The sequence below is a fragment of the Gossypium hirsutum genome, chromosome D10 (assembly GCF_007990345.1).
Source record: "Gossypium hirsutum isolate 1008001.06 chromosome D10, Gossypium_hirsutum_v2.1, whole genome shotgun sequence".
Classification (NCBI taxonomy): Eukaryota; Viridiplantae; Streptophyta; class Magnoliopsida; order Malvales; family Malvaceae; genus Gossypium; species Gossypium hirsutum.
In genome coordinates this window covers 48,278,255-48,290,541 of record NC_053446.1, presented here as the reverse complement: position 1 = coordinate 48,290,541, position 12,287 = coordinate 48,278,255, and the positions used below count along the sequence as shown (strand labels likewise).

Sequence of the window (12,287 nt, the reverse complement as noted above, 5' to 3'; positions counted from 1 at the left end):
TGAGGAAAGTTTAAATTACTCTAAAAAGTTTGTTTCCCACCTCATGATAGTATTGAAAAGTTAAAACCCTATAGTCTGGTACACGATCATTTTGAAAAATAATGAACATAATAAATTATACATTTAAATATTATTAATATAAGATTCAACTGGTATCCAAGAAAAAATGATTTTACCAAAAAATATATTACTAATATAAGAAATTATACATTTAAACGAATATTTAAATTCAAGTTTTATCACACATAATTATAGACGTGTGGACCTTTAACTATTTCATTTTGTGTATATGTTATATATGGGTTTTATCCGATTTTTTTTTATACAATATTCGATGTAGAAGATGGGGATAACATGATTGAACCCATGCCAAACGGGTGTCTTGCAAGAGATTTAACCACCGCTCCATTCGAGTCAAATTTTGTCCCTTGTAATTTGTACTAATTTAATTTTACATTATACAATCAACCATCACTGTAATAGTCTCCGCTAAGATACGTGCATGGATGGGGTGAAATTTATTAAAATCAATTTAATTAAGTTAAATATAATCAGTTAGCCTATACAAAAGCCTCTTCATAATTCATTAAAAGCATTGATTCATTCATTAATAAAATTTTCAATTCTTGGAGTTAACTTCTTTCGTGCAAGATTGCTTTCTTGTAATTTTTAGAAGCGATTTTTCTTCTCGATTTTCTCTAATGGGACATGAGAATCCGTTATTCATCCTTCAATTTGTTAATGATTATTTATTGGAGGGTTGATTAGAGTCATTAATTAAATTCGTTGAGATTTATATCTTAAAGGGGTTCAGCTGAACAACAATCTTCTATTCATATCTATCGATTTATTTGAACCATCTCCATTATTTTAATTTTTATTTTCTTTATTTGTTTATACTTTGAATCTTTATTTTTTTTATTCTTGAAATTTTTTTATTTGTTTTTGTTTTCTTTAGTTCTAAATTTATTTGTTTCTTCTTTCAAATACGGTCTGATCTTTTCTTAAGCTAAACAACTTGAATATGATTTTGGTCTTTTATCTTTATCATTCTATAACAACATTTTACTATATTGTAAGTATTTTATATCTATATACAATTTTAGTATATTTAAAAATTTACCTTATATTTTTTTGGTGAAATAAAGATATTTAATATTCGTTTATAAATCCTTTAAAACTATAAATCAAATGTATCTGAACTAGTCATCAAAATAAACTTAAAATTGTAATATTTGAGATTGAGATTTCAAAGCACGTAGGACTTCCTACTTGCTATTGAAAGGGCGTCATAGGCAACCCCTTATATTATATTTACTAGAATTGAAACATCGATTATATGGGTGAAAATTAAAAAAAAAATTATAGCATAAAAATGAAATTAATAAAAGAAGAAGAAGAAGAAGAAGACATAAAATGGATTTTCCGGGTGGTTATAGAACATGGTTAGTTTCTAAAAGACAGTTAATTTTTTTTAATAATTTTAAGCAAAAAAAAAAAAGAAGTTGTGAAGGTATTTGGCGTTTTACCTAGCTTAAGGCAAGGCAGAAAGTCGATATAGAGGTGGTTAAAGAGAGGTTAATGGTGATATACGGTGAAGAGGGTAAGGAGAGAGAGAGATTTGATCTCCAGATTTGGGAATCGTTTTTGGTTATATATGGTGAGTTGTAATCCTGAGGTACCACATGTCCTAGTGTTATTAGTGATCAGAGATGATTACATTAGTTGGTTTGTCGTGGTACACTTGGGTTTAGGTGTGGTTGCTAGAGTGACGATTGGACAAATTCTATCAATCATGTCAAACAAAAATAGTGTTTGGCCGCAATTGGTATCATAAATGGTGGTTCAATGAGGCTCTCACGTGGCTTGTGTGCAGGTGTGCCTGGACCGAGGGGTTTTCGAGGAGTTTTCATATTGTGGAGTGGTGTTTGGAGAGGCGTTCACCCAATTAGTGTTCCAAGAGGAGTTATGTGAGGGTTTTTCCAAAATGTGGTGTTTGCTTCGAAGAATGAGCTTAGCTTCTGAAGAGTGAAATATGACATTAATTCGTATTTTAATTCATAAAATAGGAAAAGATTTATTGTCTTACAAACATATAATTTGTAGTTTATACTTTGAATCCTTTTTTTTGTAGTTTCATCGACTGAATTGATGCACTGAAGCATCAAATTAAATTAAAAATTTTAAGTTAGAACAGATAATTACCTAATAAGAAATATTTGTTTGAAACTATTTAAAAAGAGGAAAGATTAAGAAAGAAGATTTAAAGAAACACAAGAGTTATGTTCGGACAGGAAAAGTGAAGTTGGCGTAAATTACGGGGTTTATTGAACAGAAGACAATAGCCATAGCCATAGCCACGACATGAACATGAACCACTACAACAATAACAAGACAATGGTAGCGTAGGTAAGTGAGGAAGTGAAATGACATAAATATTTTTAGGTTTTCCACTTTTGATGTAAGTAATGGAGCAAACTAATTCCTTTATGTTGTATGGCAACCAACTCTCATTATTTTCACCCAACTGATTTAACACCTCCTTTTATTTCTAACCACCCTTCCCATCCAATTTTATAACAAATAAATATTTATTATTAATTAAATACTCAACTTTAATAACTTTTTTACCAAAACATTATGAAAATAATTATTATTTACCGGTGCTAAATTATTTATTAAAATAATATGTTTTGAACTGTTACTTAAATTTTTAATTTTTTATAGTCTATTTGGTATCTCAAGGTGACGAAGATTTTTTATCTTGTTGGATTAATGTTTGACTTACTCTTAAATTGTCACATATGATGTTAAATTTATTAAAATGCTATTCATTTCATATTATTTAAATACATAATTTAATTTTTATAATATTTTGGTAAAAAAATAGCAGTTTAATGTTTAACGTTTAAACTGTGACATATTTATTATTATTATTTCAGAATCCATAAAAAAGTTATTCAAATTTTTCAATCTCAGTTTTTTTTGATAAAAAAAATAACCGAAAAATAACCAAGTTAAATGCCAAGAATAATATTTTTATGCCATTTGTAAATAATAATAATAATTACTATAATGAAATATATATATTTTTTATATTAAAAAAAAGCCAAGTAATGGAGCAAATTAATTCTTTTATGCTTGCCAACAGGAGTTGCTTAAATACTCACTACCATATTATTTAGTACTACTATTCGAATTTTATCATAATCTCATGTAAATATTAACAGCACGTTTGGTTCGCTGTAATAGAATAGAGGCGTAATGGAATAGAGGCGTAATGGAATAGATGCGTAATGGAATAGAGGCGTAATAGGTAATTCTTTTGTTTGGTTGAATGTAATGGAATAGAGGCGTAATGGTATTTTTGTGTTTGGTTGAATGGAATAGAGGTGTAATAACATAAGGAAAAAAGCTAAAATGACTAGAATACCCTTAGCAGAATTTTTTTAAGTTAGATGATTATTGTTATTGTTATTAAATTTTAATAAGATTATTAATATAAATAATAAATAATTTAATCATATTTTAACATAATTGTTATAAAATATAATTTAATAAAATATATAATTTAATAAAATTTTTAATAAATATTCTTATATGAATTTACTAATAAAATCATAATATATGATACTAAAATATAATTTAAAATAATTATTATTAAATATAATTTAATAAAATATATAATTTAATAAAATTGTTAATAAATATTCTTATATGAATTTACTAATAAAATCATAATATATAATACTAAAATATAATTTAACATAATTGTTATAAAATATAATTTAATAAAATTGTTAATAAATATTCTTATATGAATTTACTAATAAAATCATAATATATAATACTAAAATATAATTTAAAATAATTATTATTAAATATAATTTATAATCTACTTTATTATTATTAAACTGCAATACATATTTAATGTGCTAAAATATCATTTGTGGAACAAATAATTTAAATATTCTACAATAAAAAATTATTAGCAGTAATAAATAACTTTAGAATTATATTTTGCATAAACATAATAACAATGAATATTAACAAAAGGTTAAATGAGATTCATGAAATTCTATGTCACAATCTATATGTTATACAGTTTTGCCACATCAAAAAGTTAGAACATTGTATATGACATACCATCCCAAATATTACAAACAGAAAAAGTTACGAAAATGTCATCAACAAAACCATAAATTTTAATGGTCAGCAAGAAATCTTCTAACCCATTCCAACCGTACATCAGAAGGTAAACTAAAGAAAACTACCATTTGAGTTGGATGATCCGGAATTTTACTCAATGCTTGAAACCGTTCATCCATAGTTAAACCTTCTATTTCACATAAGGTTGGATATAAATTTGCTACTTTCTGTTGGATGCCCTGGTGAACTACCACATCGGAGGCAATACTCCTACTGATTTGTTCGCCAATTGCCCACATGTTTTCAGCCAGTAAAGTGGCAGCATTATTAACTGAAGAAGAAAAATGACCAGTTGTATCAGAATTCTTTTTTTTCCTCTTTGAAGATGAGGAACCCCCTTGGTTTTTGTCTGTTTGCGGCTCCGTGGCAGAAACATCCATGTCATCGAAAGAGACATTAGCATCGCAATCATAGTATTCGTTTCTGTCTTCATTAATATCGGCAGAAGGTACATCCTCAGCATTTATTTCTTCAAGAATGTCAGCGGCTGTTTGAGCGTCTTTCCCAGTCGCTCGATCTTTTGCGTATATGGTAGTAAGTTGGTCATAGTAAGGGAAACTACGATGTTTGAACTGACCGGCTTCTTTATGACTCTACAAAAACGAGGAAATCATATTAGTTATAAGTTTGGTAAGAATAGGATAATAAAGAGTTGAACTCATTCTTACCTTTAAATAAGAGTCCCAGACCGCATTTTCAGCAACAATGACCTGCCTATGGTCGTCCCAACCAAAACCGCTATTGTTTTGGCCATTAAGCATGTCATAAACTATTGACCAATCTCTTTTCAGTAACCTAATCCTTGACTCGATATTAGGTCTTGCCTTCAACATCGCATTAGGTAAAGCCTTCTCTAACATTTTTTCTAACTCGTTTAAGTAACCGGCTTTGAACCCCGTATCAGCGTTAAATGTCCCAATATTGTGCAAGTCCACCATGCAGGAAACCAGTGCTGCATCTTCTTCTGGAACCCATTTCCTTTTGGTTCCTCGAGATGATTGTGAAGGAACAATTGATTCTGGAACACCTAACATAATTATCTTAAGAAAAAAAACAAATTAAATTTAAATTTAATATCATGAATCATAATGTGAACACTTTATAAAATTAAAATTGAGTTCAATATCATGAATAAAAAACTCATAAAGAATAAAATTATAACACATGATGAATGAAAAGAAATCAAATTATAATTCAACAAGTTTAGTACAATACAATAAACACAAAAACACCACCAAAGTTTCACAAACTATATACATAAAATAACATAAAAGGGAAAACATGTTGAAAGAATGTTAGGACAGACAATTTTTACCTTGATTGAATTGGAAAGCTTTTCTTGAGGGTTTATTTAGAGATACTTGGGATTGATCTCTCTACTCACTGCATTTATTTAAAAGGGTCACATTTCTCCAATCATAATTTCAATAACAGTACAGTAAACTTAAATAAATTAATTGCCAAGGAACTTACAGTGATTGCATGAAAAGAAGACGCTCAACTGTGAGTGGAGGAAGCAGTCAAACAATCCAAAAAAGAAGAGGAAGCAATAACACACTATCAAAAAAAAACTGAACAATACAAATTTAGAATCATTACAAAGAACAAAATAGAAATTAAAACTATCTTTGCAACAAGAAATTCATTTCTTTATCAATCATCTAAAATTAATACTATTTGATAATCGATACCACATATAATTATACTTGTAATAAATAAGAAGGTAGAAACATTGTGATATGGATCATAACAAAAAAACATATTAATTATGAATAAATTTACCAATATTTATTAAGAATAAAGTTTATTATTCATAAATTATCAACTTCACTGGCAATTACATTTTACTGTACTTAAACTAACATATTAATATAATCTACCGATAGATTTCAGGATTTTAGAGATATGATTTAATGAATTGGTCAAATATTGTATTCCCAGTACAAGTCTATGAAGCCTACATAACATTTAACTTCCAACAAAGAGTTTTCTTGGCAATACCATACTGCCACTCATTTCAGTTTTAAATCTAGGATACCTTCAATAACAATATTTTTAGATTATTTTGATGTATTTCAATCATTATCGATTTATATAAATTTTAATATTTTAATTTCATTTTGATGTATTTTGATGTATTTCAATCATTATCGATTATTTTGATGTATTTCAATCATTATCGATTTATATAGTCCAACTTAAACTAGTTACTAATGATTTAAAACCGAAATTTAAAAAATGCAGAGACGAAACAAAATTCATGCTTCCAACCGAAAACTGGATTTTAAAGGAATAATTCATGCTTTTATTCACACCAGTACCTTAAACTGGATTTCCTGTACTATTAACATGTTTTACTGTTTCCCGAGAAATGCATTTTTCATTTCAATAAGTTTTATTTCCATGATTTTATTTTATCTCAGTCCAACCATGCATTTGTACAGACACACACACACACACACACATATCCGTATTAATAAAAAAATTGACATATATCCGTATTCAAAATTTTCAATACCAATAAAAATCAACTTATTACATCACCACTTGCAAAATATAACTATAAAAACATTACTATGGAGTAAGCCATAAAAAAACAGTCCAATTTACTTGAATTGCAACTATAAAATACCTCTTGAATTGCAACTAGAGCTTCAGCTTGCCAACGATTTATGTCTGGAGCAAATCAGTAGCTAACAGTCCAATACCTACAAAAGTTCACATTGAACATCAATTAAATGGAACATCAATACTCTCAAGAATCCCATAAGCAAAAAATTTCAGTCTTTGCAGGGATTGTTTTTTAAACCAGAAAAAAAAATTAGAATCACATCAGGTAAGTGCTTTGTAAGTCATTTAACCAAAATCCTAGTGATACACTCACAAAAAAGCAGAGCAGTATGATAGGATGAACACAGATGCAGCATTTAACCAAACTCCATATGCTGATAGGATGAACACAGATGATTACATAGACAACATCATTCTTGTAGCAGACACAGAACCATCTTAATTACAACATGTCATATAAAACAGCACAGTTACCAAAAGGCAACCTAGGCACTTGAGGCAGACATACTTCAGGAAGCATTTCCATGTTAATGGTATGCAGCTAATGCTTGTTTACCAATCTAGTAGTCCATTTTACACACTAAAACCATGTCGGATATATGCTTATATCAAAGCACTCACACAATTTAACATAGAAGAAGGTTACTTGACATAAATAGAATGTCCTAAAAACCCTCTGATTGATGCAAACTTACCTCTTTTCAACTTTCAGGGTATTCCAAGCCAAGACAAGCTAAAATAAGTTATCATACAATTTCGATTCATATCAATGTTATAAATAAATACCCTATCCTTAAGAATGAGAAAGCATCTTAAATCAAAAAATAATGATTCTAAAACTGCTATTGACAATTTATATATAAAAGAGCCAAAATCACCTACAAGTTGAATCACTAGTAGATATAAGGAAGAAAATGAAAGTACATAGAAAAGAAAGCACTAACATAAATCCCAGAAAGAAACAGAAATTGAAACGAAAAGAAAAGGTCAACAATTCGGAAACAAACCAGCAATGAACTGAAACAAAACTTAACCAATTAAAGGGTATGATTTTACAATTAAAAGCATCTTACACAGCATTGGGAAGAAGAAGACGAAGAGCTCTCTTTGTCTCTTTTCTATACGCTTTTAACTGTATTTTCCCCGACTCTCGGATTTTCTGATTTGTCTGCTGAAATTGAAAAAAATGATCAAGAATCAAGCCATTACAACTTCTAATTCTTTATCAAATGAATTAAAGTTTTATTTCACGAAAATTGGGATTCATGAATCAATTCAACTAGTTTAAGCCCTAGTTTTCAGAAACCTTAGATGCCAATTTTTAACGATTATAAACAGAGATTCAACTAATTTGATGAATCAAGTCTTACTAAAACCTCATTTTAAAGGTGAATGCATGATTCAATTTCAAGAAATGTTGAATCTCTCATCATAGACGTAAAAGGGAAAACACGTGACAAAAAAATGTTAGGGCAGATAATGTTTACCTTGCTTGAATTGGAAAGGTTTTCTTGAGGGTTTCTTTGGAGATACTTGTTGGGATTTGAAGAACAGAAGTCTGTTTTTGGACTTCCCTACTCACTGCATTTGAAGAACAGAAGGGTGCGTTTGGTTCGACAAAACAATCAAATGAAAGTGAAACGGGAGCGGTGGAGGTCATTTACTTGGCAGATTCTGTTTGATATTGGGAGGGAGAGTTCTGGAGGTGGATTTCGGCTTAGGAAGATGAGGGTAAAACAGGGCATAGGAATTGGGAGAATGCTAAACGGGAGCTAAACTGAACAAAGGGCAGGGAATAGAAATCGGTGAATAAGGAGGAATACGTACGTAACCGATTCGGCACGTAATGGGCATTACAGCGAACCAAACGCTGGAATATGTGGGGCTCACCGATTCGGTGCGTAATGGTAAACCCATTACATCGAACCAAACAAGCTGTAAGGATATCTCCTAACACTATAATAAGAAGGTCCCCCTCACTTAAATTTCTTTTATGATCCATGGCAATAATTGCCATTTAGTCACTGGACTGACTTAAGACTAGACCTGTTCATGGGCCGGGCCGGGCCGGGCTGGGGCCGAAAAAAATTTTGGCCCGACTCTTAGGCCTGGGCCCGGCCCGGCCCGAAATATGGGCCCGACTCTTAGGCTCGGGCCCTTCCCGGGAAAAAAAATAAGCCCGAGCCCGGCTCGGTCCGGCCTGATTTTTAATAAAAACAAAAAAATATTTTAAAAATAAAAAAATAAACAAATATATTTTAATGTATTTTAAAATTAAAAAATAAAAATAAAAAATATATATTTATTATATTCGGGCCGGGCACGGGCCAAAAAAGTTGAGCCCGAGCCCGGCCCATTTTTTAAACGGGCCTCATTTTTTTGCCCAAGCCCATATTTCGGGCCTATATTTTTACCGAACCCTCCCATATTTCGGGCGGGCCGTCGGGTCGAGCCGGGCCGCCCGGCCCATGGACAGGTCTACTTAAGACAACCTTTTATGTCTAACTAGAGTTGCTCATGGGTCGGGCCGGGCCGAGTTCAGAAAAAAATTTCGGCCAGCCCGAAATATGGGCCTAGAATTTTGCCCAGGCCCGGCCCGGGAAAAAATTCATAAGCCCAGGCCCGGCCCGGCCCGGCCCGTTTTTTAAATAAATACCAAAAATTTATTTTAAAAATTAAAAAAATTATTTTAAAATTAAAAAAAATTAAAAATGTATTTTAAAAATATTTTAAAATTAAAAAAAATTTAAAAAAAGTATTTTAAAAGTATTTTAAAATTAAAAAATAAAAAAATAAAAATATTTATTATATCCGGCCCGGCCCGTTTTTTAATCGGGCCTCATTTTTTTGCCCAAGCCCATATTTTGGGCGGGCTGTCGGGCCGGGCCGGGCCGCCCGGCCCATGAGCACCTCTATGTCTAACCATCCCTCCCAACAAAAAATAAAACCTTTTAATAAAAGAGAAAGAGATAAAATCTTACTTTAATAAGTAGTCGAGGGTTTGAATTCTCACTCTAGGTTTGAAGCAATTTTAAAATTCGTGGTTAGCATCTACCCCTTTAATGAACTTACAGAACGCGAAAGATTATTTACTCAGCTCACTCCAGTCGATACCTTAATAACCCAAAAAATCTTTTCCATCTAATTTTAAAACAACTTAAATTTTAAAATAAATAATTAAAAAGTGTATACTTAGTTGATAGATTGAAATGTTTATTGGTTGATTTAAAGTTGAGGGATTAGATTGTAAAATTTGAACTAAACAAAATAAAATTGAAAATTTGGAATTGACAACTCTAAGGGACTATCTAGATAGATGAGACCAAGAGGAGATCCTATTGAGCACTAGTTCGATTAGACCGGTTTAATTTAGTGAGGTCAAAAGATAAACTGGATTAAACTACTTTATTGGTAAAATGGTGACCAAGAGGTAAAATTAGATTAATTAGGAAAATTAGACTTCCAAAATCCCTAAACTGCGAATTAAACATTAACATGATATCGAACAACCATATTGTTTGCTTAATTGTTAAGTTTTGTGAAATTGGTATTATTGCAATTCAGTGCCTCTAGTTCATAGTTTAGTATAATTTACCCTTTTTCATTATTTGGTGTACTATGTTACTTAGTAATTAGCTAACTAGACTTCTTTGTTGCATGCTTAGTTATTGTTAGTCAATTTCGTTACCTAGTCTTCTTTAGGTTTGATCCTCTGAATACTTCGTATCTTGTTGTACAAATTTCTATATTACAACTGTCTTGTGACATTTGCAGTTAAAGTCGCATTCTAATTTTTATATCTTTTGTGCAAATTTCTCTACGCGATATTCGTACACCGTGGCATGCCAAACATGCTCTCAAGGCAACGAGAGGCCCACTTGAGCATAACAACATTGTACTGATCAAATGAATAACATGATAGGGCTTAATCTTATAAATACTTTTCTTACGATGAAGATGGGATTGATTTCTTAACCCTGAAGTTACTTTGTCCAAATACTCTCTCTCCTAGCACTCAGTCCATTCTCTTGTTCTTTTCCAACACTCCATCTCTTTAGATGAATCGACTTCCACAAAACCATCACTTGCTTCTCCTTATTTTCATCCCTTGTTGAGCCTTATATAAACACAACCAACAATTGATTATCAGTTGAGCTTATTAAAATTTTCCAATCATAATTTTTTACATTTTAAATACCATAGTTAAATAATAATAATAATAATAATAATAATAATAATAATAATAATAATAATAGTAGTAGTAGTAGTACTTTCCTTTTTCATCTCAAGAAACTTGTTACATTTTAATTTTTAATGATGAAAATTTTCAATTTTGATTTTTTTTAAAAATATGTTTTTGGAAAAATATATATATAAATCAGAAACTTAGATACTATATATTAATAAAAAATTAATTAGTTAATTAGAAAAACTAAAAATCTCAATCACAAAAAATTGAAAACTAAAAATCTCAATCACAAAAAATTGAGACGATTTAAGTGAAATAGAGGGACTACCCCTGTCCTAAAATTATCATATAAAGAATAAGCGAAATCATTCAATTTTTTTAGTTGCAAAATGCTTTGACAATATAGTATATCCTTTCAATAATTGTAGATATCCAAGTAGGGGTTACACAGCTGGAGCAAATTATGGCACATTAATTTTTCAACAAAAATAAATAAATTGTATTATGTATTTAATACGTTTATATTTAATTTCTATTTTTTATGTTTTTAAATTTATTCTTAAATGATAATATTTAATTTCTATTTTTTTTCAATACTTAAAAATGAGTATGCTCTTCGGTAGCATTTTTTCGTATGCTCTTCGGTAGCATTTTTTTCTTTCATTTGTCTTTTTGGGTTTTTTAGTTTACATTAATTTGAGAATATTGAGTAGACTATGGAAGAGGCTTTGGTGTACTTGAGATTGGAGGATGAAGAGGTGAATAGGGAAATAGAGGGAAGGGAGATTGATCAAGAGAAGGATCCTTTAGAAGAAACCTCAGATCTATGTTTAGTAGGATGTTTTCTTACAGCTACAATATCAACTTTTAGTCGATAAAAATAGTGCTGGCCAATCTATGGCATCCTCTTGGTGGGTTTACAATCACAGATATAGGGGACAAAATATTTCTTTTCCGCTTTTATTGTGGAGTTGATCTAGCCAGAATGGTGCAGGGATCGCCATAGACTTTCAATAACCATTTACTTATTTTTCAGACTTTACAAGAAGGGGAAGATCCATTGGAAGTACCGCTTTTAAAGAGTGCTTTTTTGGGTGCAAATTCACAATCTTCCGAAGGGTATGTACTTTGAGTCAATGGTGAAACAATTTGGAGATTTTATTGGAGAATTCCTTGAATATGATGTGAAAGTAGTTGCAGCGAGACTAAAGAAATTTATGAGAATTCGGGTTTTGGTGGATATTCGTCATCCTCTGAAATGGAAGAAAAAACTCATGATAGCAAAAACAAAAGAAATTTTTGCGATTTTCAAATATGA

At 30.5% G+C, this 12,287-nt stretch overlaps 1 protein-coding gene across 1 annotated transcript; it reads right to left on the bottom strand.

Moving 5' to 3' along the window:
• Positions 1-4,205: 4,205 nt before the first annotated feature.
• On the bottom strand, positions 4,206-8,458 carry LOC107887995 (uncharacterized protein At2g29880-like). The gene is made up of 6 exons (XM_041101986.1): positions 7,854-8,458; positions 6,842-6,917; positions 5,683-5,710; positions 5,525-5,592; positions 4,878-5,249; positions 4,206-4,802 (listed from the first exon to the last, which is right to left on the bottom strand). Exons 5-6 carry the CDS (start codon positions 5,241-5,243, stop codon positions 4,206-4,208), a joined length of 963 nt encoding a protein of 320 aa, XP_040957920.1. The 5' UTR covers positions 5,244-5,249; positions 5,525-5,592; positions 5,683-5,710; positions 6,842-6,917; positions 7,854-8,458.
• Between the last annotated feature and the right edge of the window lie 3,829 nt (positions 8,459-12,287).

Coding starts and splice junctions, on each gene's coding strand:
- LOC107887995 (XM_041101986.1), bottom strand. CDS start 5,243: ATGTTAGGTGTTCCAGAATCAATTGTTCCTTCACAATCATCTCGAGGA. Junction 4,803..4,877: donor TCTGGGACTCTTATTTAAAG/GTAAGAATGAGT, acceptor TCGTTTTTGTAG/AGTCATAAAGAAGCCGGTCA.